The 22,717-nt window shown below is 37.9% G+C and overlaps 1 protein-coding gene across 1 annotated transcript in view; it reads left to right on the top strand.

Moving 5' to 3' along the window:
* The first annotated feature begins 5,826 nt into the window (after positions 1–5,826).
* LOC140235145 (uncharacterized) overlaps positions 5,827–22,717 on the top strand; it is a 49,001-nt gene continuing 32,110 nt past the window's right edge. Inside the window, exon 1 of the mRNA XM_072315181.1 lies at positions 5,827–5,986. Coding sequence (XP_072171282.1) covers positions 5,827–5,986 — 160 coding nt within the window. The remainder of the gene's footprint in view (positions 5,987–22,717) is intronic.

Here is a 22,717-nt window from a genome sequence, read left to right as displayed (position 1 = left end):
ACCCACTCTGCTGCTGTTCGTGGATCTCTTGTAACCTCACCAATACTGCACCTACTGTAGGCCTGTGTTGTGACATGCCTCTGCCAACACAGAAGTTTCAAAGTCCATATATTTGTGACCCTTTCTGTCCAATAAAGAGACACAGAGAGAAAAACAACAACAGCTTGAGAGGAGTTAGAACTGTGTCTTTGTAATTTTCTCTCATTTTTCTTTTCTTTTTATATATGAAGGTCTGAAATTCACTGACGTGCAAGGCTATATCCGTAATGTACATGTACATGTACATGTACATCTTTGACAAAACATGTGCCTTTTTGTGAGTAATACAATATACCATCCATAAATTTTTAATGGAATAAGTGGATAGTGCGTATTAGAAGACCCAGAATATAATCACGCAGCGTCTGCCTTAATCTGTTGCAGAAGTGAGCAAAGCCTTTAGCAAAGAAAATCTACACTGTAGATCTGCTGTTGTTTTTAAAAAAAGATTTCTTTTTGTATAAAAAAAAACATTGAGACACTGCTTGTGAGAAGGTAATAAATAATTGCAGGGATTTCATTATGTATACATGTATTCACTCAACAGATTTGTGCAGGATGACGGCAAGTAAAGGGAAGGCTCAAGTTAATAAAATGTTTATATTAATATCAAGTTTGCATAATCATGGTCATATTTGTGGTAATCATTGTCTCTTTTGCATGTTTTCCTCCATACCACTTTTACTATGATTCCAATCATTTTTTTCCTTATATGTTTTATTGATTTCAACTATTGGCATACAAACATAAATCATTTCTAATTATGGTATACAAATAACACCAACAAGATTCCAATCATTTTTCATGTACGACAGGAAGTATAATATGATAGTAAAAATGATAATTATATGAACACTTGTATAGATGCTCGTGGTTCAGAGAAAATGTGATGGCCATCAATTTATTATTTACATGGATTTTGATGTCACATCACTGCTTTTATCTTCTTCTTCTTCTTCTTCATCATCATCATCATCATCATCATCATCATCATCATCATCATCATCATCATCATCATCATCTATCAGTGATACATGATCATGTTCATCAACCTCCTTCAACAGATACATGTATGTCAGCTATCCGTGGTTATGTTACATTTTACCATGAACATGTTCACCAGTCCGGGAGAGTGTGTCCGCCATTCAAACTATGTTACCTGCCGGGTTTATCTAGTCACTGTACTGTTTGTGTAGAATCCAAGCAAGCTTTGCTGTTCATGTGTGCAACTGGGCCAGGTAAAGAGCTACACGAGTGGGGAGAAGATCACAGGGGTTTCCTGCTTGCCCCATCTCTGTGATGAGGTTACCCTCCGACCACTTAGGCAGATATGTTTTATAAATTGGCGAATCCATTACACCGCCGCCTTGTTGCAGCAGGACAAGACCTGCCCCTTGATTGGGTAAACTGTTAATGCCGGTGAACACGAGGACAAGGGAGGTAGGCGGGCAGGCAGGTGTAACGTGTGGGCGGATTCTGTGTGGCCTATGTGGGTCATTCATCTCGCAAGGAGAGGCGGAACCAGCGGGCGGAAGTCGAACGTGAGCATCTTGGCAATTTCCGGCTGGAGAACAAAATGAAGGAAAAAAAAATCCTCTCTAACATGGGAGTTCTGTTGCGTGGACTATACGGAAATTGGATGTTCTCACATAGACAAATTGGCGTGATATACTGCAGAAGGAAGTGTACTTCTTATCAATTTAGTGAGTTAGAGAACCAAAAGTGTGATTTGTCTTTCATGAGAACAAAAAGATTTTTTTGAAGGGCATTTGCATGCTTTACAAATGGCCCATGAAAAGAAAAGAAGTTATCACACTTTGTTAATTTCTTTCACACTTGGATATTTACACTTTTTTCTCATTGTTTGAAATGAATAATTCTGTTTGTTTCAGTAGAGTGGAATATGTCTGTGGTGACTAAGTATGAATTTGTTTCATTACAGCAAGATTTCTTTTTTTATTGAATTTATGCTTTATCTGCATAGTTTTGGAGTGCATTTTAATTTAATGTAATGGAAAACATTATATAACGCCTAAATAGATCCTTGTTATTTGATTGGTGACATTGATCATTCGTCCCATTTCACTATGAGGTCATCATCCGTGCAATTGTGGCTCCATTTTAATACCGTGCAATTTTGGATCCATACGATTTGCTCCATTGCATGCACACTGAGAGCCTGGCATACTACGCGTGTAAAATGCACGCTAGCGTAAAACGCTCAGTGAGCACTCTCTTGATCTCAGATTCTCTCTTGCTAAAAATTGATAAAACATCAAATGCCAAGGATCTATTTTAGGCATTACATTAAACAAATAGTAAATGTTTTTCATTCGTGCAATGGATACAATATTTCATTCGGTGAAAGATGAAATCTTTGATCCATTCAACTCGGCTGCGCCTCATTGAATGGATTATTTCATCTTTCACCTCATGAAATATTCTGTCCATTGCACTCATAAACATTCATTATTTGTATATTATCATCTATATAGGACGTTTTAGCGGCGCCTTAAAACGCGTATTGTAGTCCGCTAAATTTTTACCATTCAATATCAGAGCATATTGAATGAATCGCATAGGCCAACGTATTAATTCTCCATAGGCTGCCGTTATTACTTGGCATTCAAGATCACACCATATTCAATTCCGTCTTGTCTATTGTGCGAGCGCTTGCTGAATGCGCAAACGCTTGCTACTAGTGCGCGTCATTTTGTTACAATTCACAAGCGCGTAAACATCTTGCTAGTTGTTTGTTTTATACGCAGTTTTAGGGGCTTCCCCTTTTTAGCGCTGGGATGTGACTGCCGAATCAACTTCAAAGATGAGTAGAAGCCGGTTAATTTTGTGCAGTTTATGCTTGCGCTGCTTGATTGTATAGATGATAATAATTATATTTGATGGCCTTGATTCATGGAATACCAGGGAGTATTGCACTCGTTAGGGCCGATATTGCACTCATCTTCGATTCCTGCAATATCGGCCCTAACTCGTGCAATATTCCCTGGTATCCAATTCATAGCCATCCAATATAATATAAATATTCTATTTGGACTTGAAGCTGTTGTGTATAGCTATGGTCACCAAATGAATTAATACACCATCTTCAATCAATCACAAAAAAAATATAAAAAACAAAGATGCCAGCTATTCTATAATAAAGATGAATGTTTCCTTTATTGAATCAGTGCTGCCAAAATCATTATCAAACTCTGTGAGACACATTCAAAAGCTTTGCCAACACTTCATCTGACCACAGTTTGATAACGAAAACGGAAAAATTGAAAAAAAAGTCTATCCCATCATAACATGAAGTGCAGAAGGAAATCTTACACTTTGTCTGCAATTTCTCAACAATGGACAGATCCTATACTTGTTAGTGAAGTCATCACATATCTGTAACTGAAACACTGAAAGTGCTTGCAGATTTGTTCAAGTAGATTGCAGATTTTGACAAAATAGTGATGCGGCAAAATGGACGGCGTAGGCAGAGACATAGATATCTATCTAGAGTCAGTTCCCATGGTGTTTGGGGGGGAATCATGTCCAAATATCAGAGAGAGTTAGCGCTACGAGATCACAATTCTCTGGAGACAGGCGTAATCAACTGGCGATCAGTCAACCCTCGTTGTAATCTGCCAGATAGCTCCGGCAGACGTCAAAGGGAGAGAGCCCACCGGCAAATTGTTTTCAGTCGGTTGATGGATTCGCCGAAAAAATTTTGTCAAGTATCAATGTTCGCCGTTAAGTCAGCGCCTGTGACGCAAACTGGCGAATGCGTGGTTGAATGTCTGGAAGAAGTATGCACGAGAGGTATATTATCCGGAAAGCTCGCGGTCGTATAACCAGATTTGAGAGAGCATGGTTGTCCGGAGATCAAATCACTAGAGGAAATATTGCCCTTTTGTCATTCAATTTAAGGCAGGAAAGGAGGTTGGTTTGGAATAGGGGACTTCTCAATGTCAGCACTTCCTGTGATATCGAATTCTGCCGTTTCTTCCCCCAGCTTGTTCAAAGAGGTTGCAGGAAGCTGTGTACAAATAATGGGTCACTGAAAGGGTCTGTGTAATGAAAGGAATGTCGATCGTGAGAGTGAGCAAAGCCGCCCACAGAAGAAGGAGAAATACACAAGACGTCTGAAAAGGCACTCTCCCTGTACCGTCTGTAATGCAAGCGTAGTCCATTTGCGAAGTACATTAGCTTGCTTTGAACTTTCATCCGCTGTAATCACCGCTCAGTTTAAGTCTGCATTCTGCCAAATGTATTGAGCTGAATTTAAAGATCTGTTATCCAGTAAAAGTTAAAGGTCATACAACATATATCATACCGCAAACTGGTTTTTGTTTTTTGTTTTTTGCTTCAAGTTTGATGTATCACATATTTTCAGAAGTGGAGAGTGATGTAAAATGTGCTTTTTCATCAGTAGATGGCAAGAATGCAGAAAGTAGAGAACAATTACATGTATTATGCTTAGAACTATATTTAGGCTGTGTGACTCGTAGTTTTGGAATGAATATAGTGTCTCACTGCATGAATATGCCTTTTAATACAGTTAAAATGGAATGCACTTTAACTTTACTGGAATGTATGGATTTATTACATAAATTGTGACATAATAAAAATTGTTTATCAGTTATGCATTGTGCAAGTTATAGTTGCAGTCATAGAGAGAGTGCATGTTTGATGCATCGTCTGCACTCCTAAAATAAGGATAAATTCAGGAATCTTTCTCTCTTTTATCATAGAGACAGCCAGTAACTATACACCTTGACAAGATTTTCTTTTTTTCTGTAGAAATCCATACATTGTGTGAACACAACCTTTGTCGATTTCAAAGAAGTAAACATGTGACGTGTGAGTGTAATCCCCCTGTGTGTACACACTGCCACCAGCATGTGTGCAAGTTTTTGTCTGTGTTATCTAATGCTGATGTGAAATGGGAGAAAGCGTAGTACTTGAACCCGGCCTCCAGCTTTCTGTGAGCTATGTAAACAGTCCAACCTTCTTTCAAAGTCTGAACACAGGGCAGGGTAATGAGACCGTGGCAATTACACGAAGCATCTTACATCTGTGATATGTTTAACAACCGTAATATCAGTTGTTGATGCAGAGCCGTGTCAGTTAATTTGCACTGCAGCACAACTGTTAGGGGTAGCAGATTCTAGCACTGGAAGTGGTTTCATTTCAGAGTCCTCAGTTGGAAACAAACAAACAGGCTACCTGTGGCTTAAAATAGCTGATCGTTAACCCATTGAGGTACGAGTCCCGAGTATACTCGGGCATGTGTCTAATAAAGGGAAATGCATGTTTTAGCAAAAATAAACCATCCTCAACAGTTTAAAGGGACAACACTGAGTATTCAACTCATTGTCATAATGAAAGATTTTTGTATTTTACAAGGATATTTGGTTCTATATGATCAGAGATATACACAGAAGATCTCTGCCATTTTGTTGTATATAGAGGGAGTATTTTGTGCATTTTCCTTGAAGATTTAGATGTTGATGTTCGCATGCTTTCATGAAAATATGGTTCTGACTGACTGTATGTGTGCTATGTGAGCATTTTTTTTTTTGTTTTTCATTGATTCGTGATATTCTGTGGTTTATTCTTCTACCATGCAGATCTGATGGTGACTGATCCTCCAATGCCGCAGTGGCAGTCATCTCCTTACCGCACTGGGAAAAGGTGACCCAGCCTGAGGTCGTGACCTTTGACCTCTGCCTTCCCTCCCTACTCTTCCCTTCTTTCTGGTGTACATCTCCTTGTGTAGTCATCTTCTTCTCCATGGATCGAGAGGCCGAATCTGTGGCCCTTGAGAAGAAGCATGTTCGTGATGTCTACGACCGCATCGCACCGCACTTCGTCGACGCCCACTACAAGGCGTGGCCTCGGGTGAAGGAGTTTCTTCTTGAGCTCGAACCGGGGAGCATTGTGGCAGATGTTGGTGAGTTTACAACAGAAGATGAACTCTTTGGGAGATAAAAAATCACGGGGAGCGGATGTGAGGAAAGAAAGACAGTAGATGATTTATTGCTATCTATTAGCCCGTTGAGGACGGTCTGATTTTGCTACTACACACATTTCCCATCGACACTTGCCCGAGTATATTTGGGACTCGTCCTCAACGGGTTAACACAGCTACATTTGTGTCGATCGCAAGTATTTACAGGTTTATTCAGCCATAATCAAAGGGATGCATTGCCTACAATTGTGAAAAAATATGCAAGTTGTCATCAGGCCCATTTTGTTGAAAGTTATTTAATAAATAAAGACAAATGCATATATCACAAAATAATAAAGATATGATGGACAATGGCTTCATGATTAGATTGCCTTTATCGCTATGTACACTTAGTTTGGATGATTAAGGTTCTACTGTTTACAGCCCTGTACCAAGTCAGATCTACAGAGCATGCTTTGGTATAACACTGTAAACTGGACTTTTTAGAACAGGTTCATATGGGAGCCATTTTTATCTGCGATAGTCTGACCTTAATATCAAGGTTGACTACAAAATGTTTATGCTACCTGAATCCCCTACCCTGCGAAGAGATCTGTAAGACATCAGATAGTGCAAGTGTAAGCTTCACTGTGTGCTCAATGGCCTGGAAAAAAAAAAATGAAATGTCCCAAGATCGGTAACTGTACTCGGGTAAAAAGAAACAAACAAACAAACAAAATGGAGAAAACGTTGAGCTCTAATAAAGCAGTTTTATGCTTGGCGATGACCAGCTTGGGCAGGCTGACATTTAGTAGATGCTGTAAAATATGGACTGCCTATCACTAGACAGTTGAATGCTCTCACTCTTTATGACCCGCTTCCCGTCTGCGATGCACAGCCCTGCTGAATGCGGGTTCTGGGAGCGTGCAGACTCTCAAAACTTTATGGCATGGCCACAACCTTTCCAGGGGATGCAAGTGCACTCACGAAAAGGGAGGTAGCGATTTTGAAAAGCTCACAGGTACAAAAGGTAACACTTCATCTTAAAAAGTAGAAATGTTCACTACAGTATACAACAGGAAGCTAAAAACATGTTGAGAAAATGAGAAGCACTGTGGAAAACTGAATCTCTTTTTCTCTCTCTCTCTCTGTCTCTTTGTGTATAGTAAGGATGGGAATAAGATAACTCAAAATCAGATACACAGTTAACCTTATTGGAAAGCCATTTATAATTATGTAACTGAAAGAGTAAGATACCATATCCTCTGCTTATTATTTGACATGTTGTTGCATCTTTTCTTTGCATGTTTTGTTTAAAAATGGTCAAACAAGAAAAGAAATGTTGGGAGAACCAAGAAATGCATTAAAATGAATTGAAAAGAATGCAGAACAGCAATAGAATGTAAACAGGTGTAATGATAAAAAGTCAGATTTATCAATGTGACCAATCAAAGCCGTTTTCAGGTATCCATGGGAAAATAATGTGCTGAAATGGCACTGCAGTGCGCCACAAGGCAGTGTTCGGCAGGTGTAGGATTTTTGCGGCGCAGAGCCATGCTTTAATTTGCATCAGGAGCGTAATCGCCAGCTGCACAAACCAGTATTTGACTTGTTGAGCAGGTTTCAGGTGACGCTTTGGTTGTGAGACTCGTAAGTGGGATGATAGCAGCGTGTCATCTTGTTCCTCACGTTCCCATAATAGTTACAATATATCTGCCGTGTCTCAGTTGTGGACACAGCAGTGCCTCTTCTTGCTGCTAATACTGGCCTTATTGCCTTTGCAAGTGGTATTAAGCTGCAGAGTGGTTTTCTCGGGTGGCTTTTAAAGTTACCAAGCCGTGTTAAGGATTTGTACTAACTAGAGAGGGTGACACAAGGAAAGAAAGAATAAATTCTTCCATTTTGCACTAATGTATTGACAACAATTAAAAAATAGTTTTTTTATGCACTTGCTTGACAGAGGTTTAGCTAATATGAATGAGATGAAAGATTTCTGTTCTTATTGCAAAACTGACTTTGAACTTAAACGTATTATACTGGTACTCCAGTAGTGTATATGATGGAAGGGAAAAAATAATTGAATATTTCATGTGCCATAATTCTGCCTTACGGATGACACATACAATTTGCCGCTAGGAATAAAGATAGTTATGTCATCAGCCACAAGTATTTTGTCTTATGGCTAGTTTGCCTGCAGGGTTGTGAGATTCCATTTCACGATGAATTGCTCAGAATTTACTTAATTCAAGTTGATAAAATTTTTGTATTGAGTTGTTGTATTGAGCTTATTCCAGCTGATTGACAATTAGTCAGTGTTTTGGTAGTAGCCATGATAAAAGAATTATTTACGTTGATGTAGGGCAATTTGTCAATCAGTTGCAGTAGAATTTACTGGTCTGTGCTTTCATAAAGTCACCTTTTGACTGTTGATACTGATTGTTTTTAAAACAAGTTTCTGAGTGTTTTACACATTTTAAAGCTGCATCTCTTTCTTCCTCTCTATATATCTCTCTCTTTCTCTCTCCCTCCCTGTTTTTCTTTCTTTCATTTGGACTGTTGCTGTAACTGTGATCTTATTTACTGTTGAAGTAAAAAGGTCACTGCCATTTGCAATTTATTCATTTTTCATATTTTGCCTTCCTTCCAAATACCGGGTATCATTTTAATCTCATTTGCAAGATGGATCTGGCGGAAACGGCATGAATAGATAATGACTTGATTTTGCAAACGATCATATTTTTTGAGGCAAGATTGCCGCTGCCTCGGCCGTCATGAATTCTGTATTTGATGAGACCCAGAACTTGCGCAGAGTGACTTTCAATGGTGGTTTTCCATGTATCGCACGGCGTCTGCTGCACAAGTGATGATGAATTAAATACCACATATGTGTGGTTTGTCATGTTTTGCATGGCTGCAGGCAAGTTGCGCACACTTATTAATCTTTTATTCCCTTTCCTGATGGAACCAAGTTATCCCTACCTTTACTTTAATGGATTGTCTTGTGAAATTTAAGAATAAGGGAAAACAGTGGACACAGTGTGACTACATATAATGGACTGTCCTAAGATATACACTGAGTCATATAGAAAAGACATATTAATCAAGATACAGATATTTAGTGTGTACTACATGTATTAAACAGGTATTAAATCTCAAGCACAAACTTTTTGTGCAAATGGATTTAATAGCAGAAAGTAAGATGTTAGGTGTCTCATTCTATGTGAGATTGTCCCTATCTTAGTTATAATACCTCTTTATACACTATGGAGTATCAGGAAAGGTTGTTAATCATATGAATCAACTTGAAGTCACTTTTTGTCAGCATATTGTTTATAAATATGGTGCAAGGAGGAAAATGGTTGTCCTTTAGGATAAGTCAAACACCCATCTTTGTGAAAGTGCTCCAAGGCATTTTGTATTTGCAATTTACGCAAAATCTTTGATTTCATGACAGCCAAGACTGTTAATGATCATATAGGGTTCTTTTTTTTCTTTTCTTTTTTAAGCAAAGGAATTCCATCATTCTTTTATTTGTTAAATTGATGTTTTCTTGAACCTCAGGATCAAACAGTAATTTGGTATCATAGGAACACTCAAAATTTTGTTAAGTATGGCAGATGATCATACTTGTTCCACATTTGTGTAAACAGAGAATGCTTTAGCCATTGCTTACAAATGACATGCAGCTGGGGATGTGTAGGCAAACGTAAGTCAGGACCTCACAACAGTACTCCTAAGTGCTGCATCTCTTCAAGCACCTACATAGCACTTTATACAGTAGGAGATGTAAAAGAACAAAAGAGATTGATAGATAGAGAGAGCGTGTGTGTAAATTGAGGAGAGAAGGAAAGAAAAGAAGAAGGAGAGAAGTCCAGGGAACGAGAGACACCCCATACTGTGTGTGATTCCCGGCAGTGACATTGGATCTCAGAGTAGTGCTCGCTGGGAGACAGCACTTCGTCCAAACTGGTTTCAAATTTTCGAGAGGCGGCGATTTCCCGCTGCCTCTGAAGATGGCCGGAGTCATAGCGTCAAGCACTGCGGGTCACAATATACGTAGTAAAAAGTCAAAAGGTGTCGGGTGGATAGGATGCAGCTAATATGCATATCAATAGGTACACTGTAATTGTAGCTGTCCCCTTTCGGAGGCAGAAGGCAGTGTGCATCAATCTATGCAGTTCACTTCTGTTTTGTTTCACCATTAACTCTTAGTGTGGGCATGATTATAATGAAGGGGGGGAAAAACTCATGTGTAATGGCTTGGTCAAATCCCGAGTCATTGAAAAGTCATTGAAAATCCATATTCAAATTAGGTATTGTGACTTTAAAATACTAAGTGCATTTGTGTTACATGGTCCTATTTTAGTAGACAGTGATCAAAAGCAACTGGTTAAACAGTTCTTTGTACAAATAGATGTCTGTGTTAGGATTCTCTTACAGGACCTAACCCACTTATAAGTGACATGTTTATACACAAGCATCCATCAACATTCAACAAGACTGATTCTATATTTGTTATGTTACTTTGCAGCAAGATATCAATCTGTCACGAACACATTTTGTAAAAACTGGGGGTTATTTCTGCAATGAGGCTACACATCTTTAACTATTATACATTTTATATGTTTGTCCCAGGTTGAGAGAATCTTGGTTTTACAGTACTTGTGACATCACAGTAAAAGTTGATACATAGTTGTGCCCAATACCACCCTAAACATTGCACTCTAGGGCCAGTCACACATGGCAAAATACTGTGGTATTTTGCACGGTATTTTGTAATGTGAAGGCAAATACCTTGTGACACACCTTGCAAAATACTGCGGCATCTATGGTGGTAATTCTACATGTGTAAGTTTGCACAAATTACTCATGCAACATTTTAATGTATATATCTTGTCACAAAATACCACTCTTTGGACTGTGGCGTATTTCTTATGTGACCTGACGCACTTCCTAGTCTTCTCAACATGCATGTGTGTGCAGTGCTTCTCTCAGAGACATATATTTTTAGGCCAAAATTTCGCAGAATTTTGTGAATAAGAAAAGTACCAACTGAAATGCCACAGTATAACTTGACATAAAATTCACCAGTGTGAATGCTGAAAACAGATTACTGTAGCATGTAGTTATTCCAATATGAATGCACCGTCTGTTCTGCATTTTTTTTTTTTCATTTTTGCCTGAAGTTTAGTGTTGCAGTGTGCAGTTGTATCCATTATTGCAGACAAGTTGTGATGATTTTTGTCATGTGGATTGCACTCCATGACCCCGTTTACAGCCCGGCCTCAATTGCGCGGCCAAGCCTCGCAATTTGTCCGTTTACACTGCTGGGCTCGGCCGCGCTTTTAATTCAAACCTTTCAATATTTTGTCGTAGTGGCGCTCTGCTTGTAAACAAATGCAATTTGGTATAGCCTGGTTTTCAGACCCTTTGCCAACTGGATTCCGTGGCAACAAAGTCGCTGTTCGGGCAAAGGTCTTTGCCGAAGGAAAAATCCTTTGCAGGACAAAACTACCTGAAACTATACTAGTTTTCCACGTTGAGGGGGTTAATATCGTGAATAGCGAAATAGTACGGGCAGAGGGTCTGGAAGCCAGACTAAAATTGGCCGCGCATTTGGCCCAGTTTGCGTTTACACCAAGAAGAGGCCGGGCTCGGCCGCGGCCGAGCCCGGCCTCCAGAACGAGGCCAAATGCGAGGCCAATTTTGGCCTCGCATTTGGCCTTTTGCGCGTTTACACTGAAGCGGGGATTGGCTCGGCCGCGGCCCGGCCGCGGCCGAGCCTCGCACTGTAAACGGGGTCCATGTAGTGATTACTCCCATGGCCAAATATGAAGTCTAAATGGCAAGTTTTCTGGTAGCTTGCCAAGACTGTTATGTGAAGTAGGTTTATTCCTCCAGTGTACTTCAGGTATTGTGTAGTTGCAGGCAGACTGCCAAATCAGTTGCATTTCTATAAATCGGTGGCAACCCCCCCCCCCCCAAAAAAAAAGGAGTGAAAATAATGATAGAATAAAATCTCTAATGCAGTTAGTATCACAATTTTCAGTGCATTGTCAATGGAGAAGGTCAAACGTCGCAGGCTTTGATGTCACAATTTCTCTCCAAAAGAATTGGCCCAATGTTTCATGAATGTTGATGCTCTCAAAGACATCAAACAAGCCGTTTCTGGTTTTCCGTGGCAGCGGTATGAATGAGGGAGAACATTTCTTTCCCCTTTCATCTCTGCAGCATGGAGAAAAGGGGCTGACTTTCATGGTCTTCAAAATCTCAAAGAAGTCGTTTCCATGTCAGTAGCAGGCCTGTACAGCAACCCCATAATGCCTTTTCAATTATGAGAGCCATATTGCCGAAATCCCCCGTGGGAACCCTCTGGCCGGGGCCAGTTTATCATTTCTTGTTTCATTTGATATTCATGGAACACTTTCCTCCATGTATCTTCAGCGATCAGATCACCGACAATCATAATCCTCTCCCATTGCCCCAACCCCCCCCCCCTCCCATATATTTATGATTTCATGGACAAAGTATGGAATAGGATATTGTGCACACATAGACAGATAATTTGCCATATAGCCATGCATGTGTAATGTCCACTTTGATAGCTATTTTATGACATACAACCTCCGTGACAAAAACCAGCATGCTGATACACCCCATGGGTGGCCTGTACTTGTAATTACCAAAAGAAGAAGGAGGAGGAGAAGGAGGAGGGAAAGATCGAGGAGGAGGAGGAAGAAAGAGAGGAGGAAAATGTGTCTGCAATTGCATGATGATGTTATCTTCTCACAAGTCTTTAATTGACTTCACATTCTCTTCATTAGATATCCTGTTTTAGAGTAAAAAAAAAGAAAGAAAAGAAACATACAATGTAGTATATTCTGCAGTACATTACTGTAAAACGAGGAATGTTCACGTGCATTTTAATTTCCCAAATTTCGCGAGCGCGAAGATTCGCGAAATTAAAATGCACGCGAAAGTTCTTGTCTACACTATATGCATTGAATACCAGTGGCAATTCGCGAAATTTTCATGCCACAAAAAAGGCCGTCGGCTCCAATTCGTGAAAAAATCATGCCGCGAATATATCATGTTTTACAGTATTTCAGTTTTGTAGTAAAATGTAGAAGCAGTAAATCCACAGGAGAATGAGGTTGCAGGAGTCATGTATCACACAAAAACAAGACATTGAAGATATTTTGTATACAAATGAGTGGGAGAGTTGCAAAGAGATACAATTGTACCATCGCTGTCTTTATTGTTTGCTTGTAATGTGGTTGCTCGAAATATCGTAATGTCAAAAATCATATGACTCTTCACGTCCTTTACTTTTTTACTGCATGTCCAACCTTGATGATACAGTCAACCCTGCTTAAAGCGGCCACCCAAGGTAGACGAAAATAGTGGCCATTGCAGACAGGTGGCCGCTATTGACAGGGTCGTTAACATAACTTTTCTCTTGGGGGAATTTTGTTCAATGGTCACATATGGCAGGTGATCGCTATAGACGGTGGTCGCTATAGACAGGTTTGACTGTATGCTGTATGCGGTATCACAAATTTGATGTAACTGCACATATCTGTACAGGGGTTTGAAAGGATATACATTGTATTTGTCCTGTGGACGCTTGTAGAAACCTTCAATATATGCAGCCTGCTTTCAGTCTGCAATCCTGATGTTTAGATGCCATCACGGCCCCTCGCAGTAATCAATCACTTTAAGAGGTTTCCTGAAATTCTACCTTTTCCTGGAGAGACTGAACTGCCTTCAGGACCTTGCATGATGTTAAGAATCAAGTCTCCAGTTTCACTGAATTCATTCTCACCTCATGTTCACATCGGCATTGAACAGGAAGGAATAAGTTTCTGAATTTTATGTTGGACAGTTTAGACATTTCCGTGTTGCCAGCTTGAAAAAAAGAAAGAAGATGATGAAAAACCAGCAGTTTGGATATTTTTTCAAATACCAGCATGTGGGTTGAACCAATTTTAATTAAATGCTCTTATTAAGAATCATGTGCTGATGAAATACAGGTGAACAAAGGTTAAAGGGGATGGCTAGTAACTGATCAGTGGGAATCAGTGGAAATGCTGGGAGATGATTGTGGCAATCCTTATGGGATTCATTTAAGAGTTCATTTGTTGTGTGAAAATGATTTGCTTCAGAATGGTCTCATATTCAAGTAATGTGCAGTTTAATGTTTCCAGGTTGGCGTCCCTGGTCAGTGACGGAGCATTAATCTGCACATTACTTGAATATGAGACCGTTCTGAAGCAAATCATTTTCACACAAGAATAGATATACAATGAACTCTTGAATGAATCCCATAAGGATTGCCACAATCATCTCCCAGCATTTCCACTGATTCCCACTGATCAGTTACTAGCCTTCCCCTTTAAATCACAAATAGTTGAGAACATACAACATAATGTAACCTTGAAAATATCCCTAATCTACCCAAACCAAAATTGATTATTCTTAAAAACAACAATTTACATTCAGCATTAGAATTTTCAATACATTACTTATATAAACAAGATCCGTAACTTACATTACCACATTCTCAAAAACTATTTTACTTTAAATCCTGTGTAGATAAATCGCCCTGATTTATATCATCTTTTTTTTTATTCCACTATGTCAGTAATTACCGTTTTCCACTAACTTTATGTTTTTTTTTTAATTTGCACTTATACTAGGTCACTCCTTTTCTGTTTTTTTTTTCCATGTTTGTTTCTATTGATAATGCATTTGATTATATATTTCTTTCAAGTTGCATTCTGTTTATTGTATGACTTATATGTTGTATTTTAAAGTTGTATTGTTGTTACATAATTCTGTTATCATTTCATGGCCTTTGCTGAACAGTTTATAGCTGATAGCAAGCTTTCCTTTACTCTGTTCAAATAAATAACTCAATTCCACTCAACATGTATAAAACCAAAGCAATGCTTGACTGCCCAGTACAATCAGTGTGAACATAATAGCTCCTTACGTATTAACATGTTTGTGCATGATATCATTGTGTGCTAAAAAAAAAAAAAAAAAAAAAAAAAAAAAGGTTTTCTGCTGCTTATTTTTCTTGGTACTCTGAAATATTACTGCATGCTTCTGTATTTACTGCTTCTTTAACCCTAACATTTCAACCATTTGTTGTATGTCCATCAGTTTTTCCTAGAAGGAAGAAAGGTTGTTCAATTAGGTCAACCTCATTTCTTCCTAAAGCACAAAGATTGCATTGACTATAATAGAAATCAACATTTGCAACAAAATGCAATCAGAAATTAATTACGTGGGAGCAGGTTTGCGTTAGGATGAATTTTTTAAAGATCGCTTCCACGAAAGCAGTGAATTATGAAAGGCAATTATCGTGCCGCTGATGACTCCCATCTACATGTACTGTACAAAGCGCAAGAGGCAGGCGGGAGTGAACTATCTCATTATCAGCCAATAAAAGAGTACTACACTTCGGTAGTGGTGACTGCAACACACAGGGTTGAGAAGGTGATGTCATACATGCAAGTGTTTTATATGAGGTATTAATAGTTAAGTACAAATCATGCCTATTTCACCCCGCTAACCACTTTCTCCAATTAGATTCATTATGCATTGCCATTGATAAGAAATGGACTACAAAACATTTTAAAAAAGTCAGCTTCTATGTAGAATTGTCACAAAGGTATCATAACCCGTTGAGGACAGGCTGATTTTGCGACAACACACATTTCCCATAGACACCTGCCCGAGTATACTCGGGACCAGTCTTCAGTGGGTTAACAGCTCTTTCTTATATGTGGTTCCGCCCACACAGAACTTTGAGTAATGCATATTTCACGACTTCACAATCATAATGTTTGTGCTTCATCAAATTCATACTTCAAAGAAGAATGCTATTGATGTCAGAAATATCGCATCATGCTTTTGCCTCTGTAATGCTCCTGTCTCCTGGTGGGATCAATGGCCACACTCCCTCTTCCCTTCCCCTTTTATTCAGAAAAATCTTTGGGTGGCACCTTCAAAAAATATATATTTTTTTCTCATTTTCTGTCCAGCTTATTTTGGTTTTCTTTTCTTTTCAGCCCAAAGTGGCTCCCCATCAGTTCTTTAGTTCATGACTTTTTCTTTACAGCACGAGATTGAAATTTGTTTGAATTTTGCGAGTCAATGTGTATAGAGTAGATATAAAATAAGAGTATGCTCGCTTAGACATTTAGCCAAAATGTGCTGGTTGTTGCACTCATAGTTGTCAATTTTTGTCTAAGATGTTATGCTCATTACATAACCAGCTATTATAGTATTAGGCAATATCATTACATGCTACTGAACTGCAAGGTTCTTGAAGACCTATGTGTTATACACAAAGTATTCCTTTGAGGGAGCCCCACAGGGGGCCCCCCAAGTGAGATATTAAGGTTGAGTTTAGCCCGCTTTGCCTGAATGACTCCCAGATTGAGCGAGAGGTCATCATTTCAGGGCTTTCCACTCATATGGTCATTCCACAGTCCATTTGTATGCATCAGTTGAACGATTGATGTATTTGTGGACAATTATATATCTGTGCTCTGCCAAAGTTTTAAGTAATACATTATTTTTTGGGTATCATTTTTATCCCTTTCCCTTTTTCATAATTTGAGGCCTGCAAATCTCATTTGGATTCAAGAATGCTATTAAACTTTTTTGGGGGGTAATAAAGTTTTTTTTTTTTTTTTTTTTCTAAAGATACCAATCATGATGGACGCTTACATGCAGTTTAATATTGATTACATCCCCACTGTAACCTGAATGGTGTCTTGAAAACTTGCTTAGTCCTAGATATTGTAATCTAATGAAGGAGAGTATGACTTTATTTTAATCCTATTTGATTCCGTCGAAGGATGGACTCATAGAATGGCATAGAATTATCACAAAATGTCAGTATCTTTAACCTTGACACCAGAACCAAACAGATTATGCATCAGAGAGAACCCCAAAGCAAGGCACAATGGTTTTATTGACTGATCCGTAGAGTATGAAATCCTGTAAAATAATCTTTCCTTTAGAATTCTTTCACGTGTTTGACCGAGTGTGTTTTTATGCCTCCGCCACGAAGTGGTGCCGGAGGCATTATGTTTTCGGGTTGTCCGTCCGTCCGTACGTACGTCCGTACGTCTGTACGTCCGTACGTCCGTACGTCCGTACGTCCGTACGTCCGTACGTCCGTCCGCTTTCGTTTACGCGATAACTTGAGTAATATTTACTGGAATTTTACCAAACTTGGTCCAAGTATGAAGTATGATAGGGCAACGATTTGATAAGATTTTGGGTGAAATCGGCTAAAGGTCAAAGGTCAAAGGTCAAGGTCAAATCATGAAATTGTATCCGTTTACGCGATAACTCAAGACTGTATGGAGCAAATTTCACCAAACTTTGTTGGAGGATGATGTATGATGGGACAATTACTTGATTAGTTTTTCAGTGAAATCGGACAGAGGTCAAAGGTCAAAGATCAAGGTCAAATCCTAAAATTTATCTGTTTATGTGATAATTCAAAACTGGATGAAGCAGCTTTCACCAAACTTGGTCCAAGGATGATGTATGATGGGAAAATTAGTTGAGTAGATTCTAGTGACATTGACAAGAGGTCAAAGGTCAAAAGGTAAAGGTCAAAATGTCAAGGTCAAATGCTAAAAATGTTGCTATTTCCCCCATATCTATGCAATGCCCGCAGTTATTTTCTTGAAACTTAGTGTAGACATGTACTACTGCGTAAGGATTCTCCAGAGAGAGTTTCCTGTCATAAGGTCAAAGGTCAAAAGGTCAAAGGTTAGGTGAAAATGTTGCAATATCACTTTTCTCGCAAATGGTTCAATGTATCTTCATGGAACATGGTACATATGCATGTACTGACTGGCAGGGATTATCTAGGGAATTTAGGGGTCATGGGTCAATAGTCAGGGGTTCAAAGGTCAAGGTCAACTCCTCAAAATGTTACTACTGTATTTCCCTCATACATGTATACTAGTATATGCAATGATTGCATTATTAGTTTTAAAAGTGTTTAATATATGTACATGTATTACTTGATGGAGATTCTCTTGGAAATTTCCAGCCAGAAGGTCAAAGGTCAAAGGTTAAGGGTCAAAGGTCAGGTTTAAATGAAAAAAAAATATTTTGTACTGTAATTACACTCTTTCTTCATACCTTGAAAATTATACTCAATGCATAAACTTATAATAAGGTCGGTCAGAAGTCAAGTAAAAATTTTCAATTCCCCAAATATGTGTACCTGCACTCTTTAATAGACAATTATAGCAAACCCAGTTCGTGGAAAGTGAACATTCAAGATATTTCTGACAAACCTGTTATTTCGATATTATGCCAGTTATGTGAAACTGTCATCACACATTGTCAAGACATTGTACTATACACCTATTGGGAGAATCATGCATTATGGCGGAGGCATCAGTCGCCGTAGCGACATTTCTAGTTTGCAGAGTAAATCTCTTTTGAATGTATAAGCCCTATAGATCGCTTTTGTGTCTGAGATATGCCTCTGCTTTTTATATACATACCCTGTCAGCCAATTCTTTATACATGAAACCCCTGTAAAATGCTTGTAACCTATGGTCAAAGAGTTTCATATTGTGCCTCATGGAATGAATGTAATAAACCTTTCCATTTTGTCACATATTTGCTTTGATATTTCACTAGATCTATCTATCATTGCAAATTTTTGACATTATATGTGAAAGGTTATAATTAATCATGGGGGAAGCCATCTTCAGTATCCGTTAGTGGCAAAGGCCCATATCTATCAAACTGAATGTGACCATTTGACATTTGTGGGGGTTATAGTTTTTATAGCATATCATCTCATAGGTCTTGCTTCAAAGAACAGTTTGGACAGATATTCACCATTTGTTGCGGTACTAAAAAGGTGCCATGTGAATACTGTGTGTATATGCATAAAATATGGATTTTATACTGTATGTAATTTGTCTTTTTTATGGGGGGGGGGCAATATTTTTGTTTCAAGCATATTAACAATCATACATCCTTGTTTGTTTGGATAACTATTGTAAGTTCTGTTGTAGGTAATGGACTGTGATTAATGCAAGAATCTTCAATATATGTCGAAGTAAAAAACATCTTCAAAGGAGAATTTAAAGAACAAGCTTTAGGCTTCATAGTTGTGGAGCCAGTGCAGAAGTTTCCTTATTTCACAAGAGTCAGCTATTTGGTGAAACTTGTTGAGAGAAAAAGAAGAGTGCAGCTTAGCCTTGATCCCATACTTTTTGATTGCAGTGTGTGATCAATGTTTGAAGAGGCAGGTGACAAGTTACTGCTGCTTCATTTCTCGATCGTGCAGAAGCAGGGGGCATAGACCTTGTCTCGGCGTTCAGCACCTCTGGACAATCCTCAAATTACGGCTTCACACCCTAGAAGTGTGAAGACAGTCCCACATGGTAATTGACCAATTACATGTCTGCCGTGGCGTCGTACATAGATTGAATAAGCTTGATGAACAGAATTAAAAGTAACGGCTGATTGGGGCTGAGCAACAGTAGAGGGTGATTCAGACGAGTCCATCTAGAGCTTTGTCTGACCACATCAGGGCAGTAGCTTTGCTAAATACATTTTCTGTAAACTTGTGGATTTTGCACTTCAGGCTGTGGTTTCTTCAGTTTTATGCAAATATATTTCATGCAAAGGAATGTTTGAAAGTGATATGGTGGGATGAAAGACATTTTTCGGACTTCGTACCTTGCCAACACACCGAAATATCAACTATGTCACATACCACCTTTGTCATTCCAGTCATCCAGACTGTGTGTTCATGCACGTAGCATACTCTGTTACTGTTTCATAATCCATCATACTGACTTTGCACTTCCTTTCTATACATTATGATGTTGACTTGTGACTTCTTTTTTTTTTTTGCTTCGTGAAGTGGCATATGGGCCATTCTCACATAAAGTGTTCAATTTCAGTCAGAGTAAAACCCAAAAATCAACCACGAAATATTCGTTCAAAACTTGTCTTTATTTAAACAACAACACTTGCTGGATAAGAAACAAATCACAGTAAATTCCCAAAGGAACGCATTTACAATGTATAATGGCACAAAGTTGGGCATACATTTCTCTATATAACTCTATGACAGATACGTTACCGATAGGACACAGCATGATATAAAACAGGTTTAGATCAATATATCGGACTATTTGAAACCGAATTTCACCCAAGAATGGCGTCTGATCCCGTACAACAACACGAATTGCCTTTTTAAAGTAAGAATAAAGACAAACTCATTATATAATTTGTCTTTTCGCTGCATTGATAAGGAGTTCACGCAAAAATTTGTATATATTTCCTAACTTTTTTTTTCACTTGATTTCAGTTAGACATGCCAATAACAAAAATGCCAATATATTTGATTAAATTGGTTTAAACTACATGGATGGCCAACACGACCAAAACTGACCATCTTCCAAAAGGCTTTATTGTACACTTTTGGAACAACAATCTCGCAAATGACCACATGTCCATGGTAACGTATCTGTTTCTGCATCTTTTTCGTAACTGTTATTGATATTGATACCTCTTTTAATGAATGTGCTCTATCTGTTTTTGAATTTTGAGCTCAGAGCAGGAAGAGTAACACTTTCTGTCTTCAATTACTATCAAATTTGACGGTATATATCAAAATTCAAAGGTAAATTGTGAGTATCTGTATATCAGAACTGTACATTTATCCAATAATCTAATCGTTAATTTTCCGTAAATTCTCAACCATGTGTTGTGAAGAACTCAAATTGTAAAGGCACACAAATAGATTTAAAACAATGTTACAATTATATTATTTTGCATGGTTACAAACTTTAGTAAATGACTGAATCACCAAAGGACGTTTTTTGATAATTTCTTATCATGGTAACGTATCTGTTGCAATAGTATACAACTTGTCGTATATCCGTGTAAATCACATCAGACTTTTTCATGTTTTGTATTACTTACGCTCATTGCAAAAGTGTAAAAAGACTGAATATGCGAATCAGTGAACTCACATGCTTCTTCATTAACATATTATTTTCACAGTAAAAGTCATGGTAACGTATCTGACAAAAAGATAATTATCCATTTTCTGCCTAAACTTCTCTGGCACCTGGCAGAATCGAAACATCATTGTAAGTGTATCTTGTGTAATTCCTGTGTGGAATAAATGATAAAATGCAGTATTTGTGTGGCTGTCGTCATTATTCATATCTAAGGTGACACATTTTAGTAGCCTGTTCTGATCACATACCATAGAAAATCCCTTTTTGATACGCATTCAATATTAACATTTGAGGAGATCTATCTCCATAAGAAGGATGCATGATAGTATAATGCATATTCGTCGGCTACATTTCAACAGTGCCCGCATGAAGATTCAATTGATATTCAAGCAGGCAGTCTAAGTATTTTCAAGCAATGTCCTAACATTGTACGCTTAAGATATAATTTTTATGAAAAAGTTATGTAATTAACACATATACAATAGCATTTTACACGATTTGCCATATATGTAAAATCATGTATATATAATTCCACATCCATAATTACACATGTTAACCCATCAAGGTCGAAAACTTAATTTGAGTTTTAAGGAGAGAATTTTCATATTACAACATTAAATTTGCAACATAGAATTCTTTATTTTACAGAAGATCCCTTTAAAATGTGATATTTGAAAGTTTTTTACGCAAAGTCAAATATTTCAAAGGTCATGCTGCTGGAAATTAAAGGTGCCAATTGGGATGAGAAAAAGTGAGATTTCGATTTTCAAATGGTTGTCAATTTATTTGAGCAAATTGGAAATGACTTCCATGTACTGCAGTGCAGCACGTACTTGATGGGTTAAAGAAAATGTGAAATAATGCCTTATTGTTTGTACTGTAGCGCTCTTTCTCTTTGCCCTGTAATGACAGCACATCATTATATCATATATATTATATATATATATATGAGTTTATATATATGTATATATATATATATATATATATATATTCATTTATTGAGTTCTAATTCATACAAGTTTATTAATTTATTCATGACGTATTATCACCATGCAGAAAACGGTTTTCTCTGTATAGTTGCAAATTTTGTAATTTCTATTTATTAGATTATCAAATTGAATAAAATAATTTTGTTGTTATGGACCTTTGTTTTACTTTTAAACAAACAATTAATTTAAGCAAAAATGAAAATATGATCATCATGATGTATACGCCTATACCTGTACTTTCGAGTGTGAATCCTGTTTAATGCCCGTCTTTTGAATTGAGCTGAGTTTGACAAATCTGCTACAGGTTTACGATAATCGCGCCTGGCGATATCTTTCATTTTGTAGGAAGGATGGGTCATTTAATTTCTTCCTTTCCCTGTATAGGCCTTTTGTATTTGTGCTCGTGTTTTCCCCATATTCCGAAGAAGAAATGAAACCAAGAAAATGATTATCAAAATAATTATGTTCATCATAGTAGTGTAAAAAAGGAATCAACTAGTCATAACTAGCCTATATGTAAGATGAATACTGCCTACATTAAAGAATCTGGAATCAAAAACTTAATGAGATCTAACCTAAATATAAACAATGAGACTAAACAGGTGACAAGTAAACATAAATATACTGTACATTTTAAGGTAAGAGAAGGAGCGCAAAGTGGTAAGTGAAATATCTGAAAATGCAGGGCTCTACTTTAACAAGGAACC

The sequence above is a fragment of the Diadema setosum genome, chromosome 11 (assembly GCF_964275005.1).
Source record: "Diadema setosum chromosome 11, eeDiaSeto1, whole genome shotgun sequence".
Classification (NCBI taxonomy): domain Eukaryota; kingdom Metazoa; phylum Echinodermata; class Echinoidea; order Diadematoida; family Diadematidae; genus Diadema; species Diadema setosum.
This window is presented reverse-complemented; position numbering and strand designations above follow the sequence as displayed.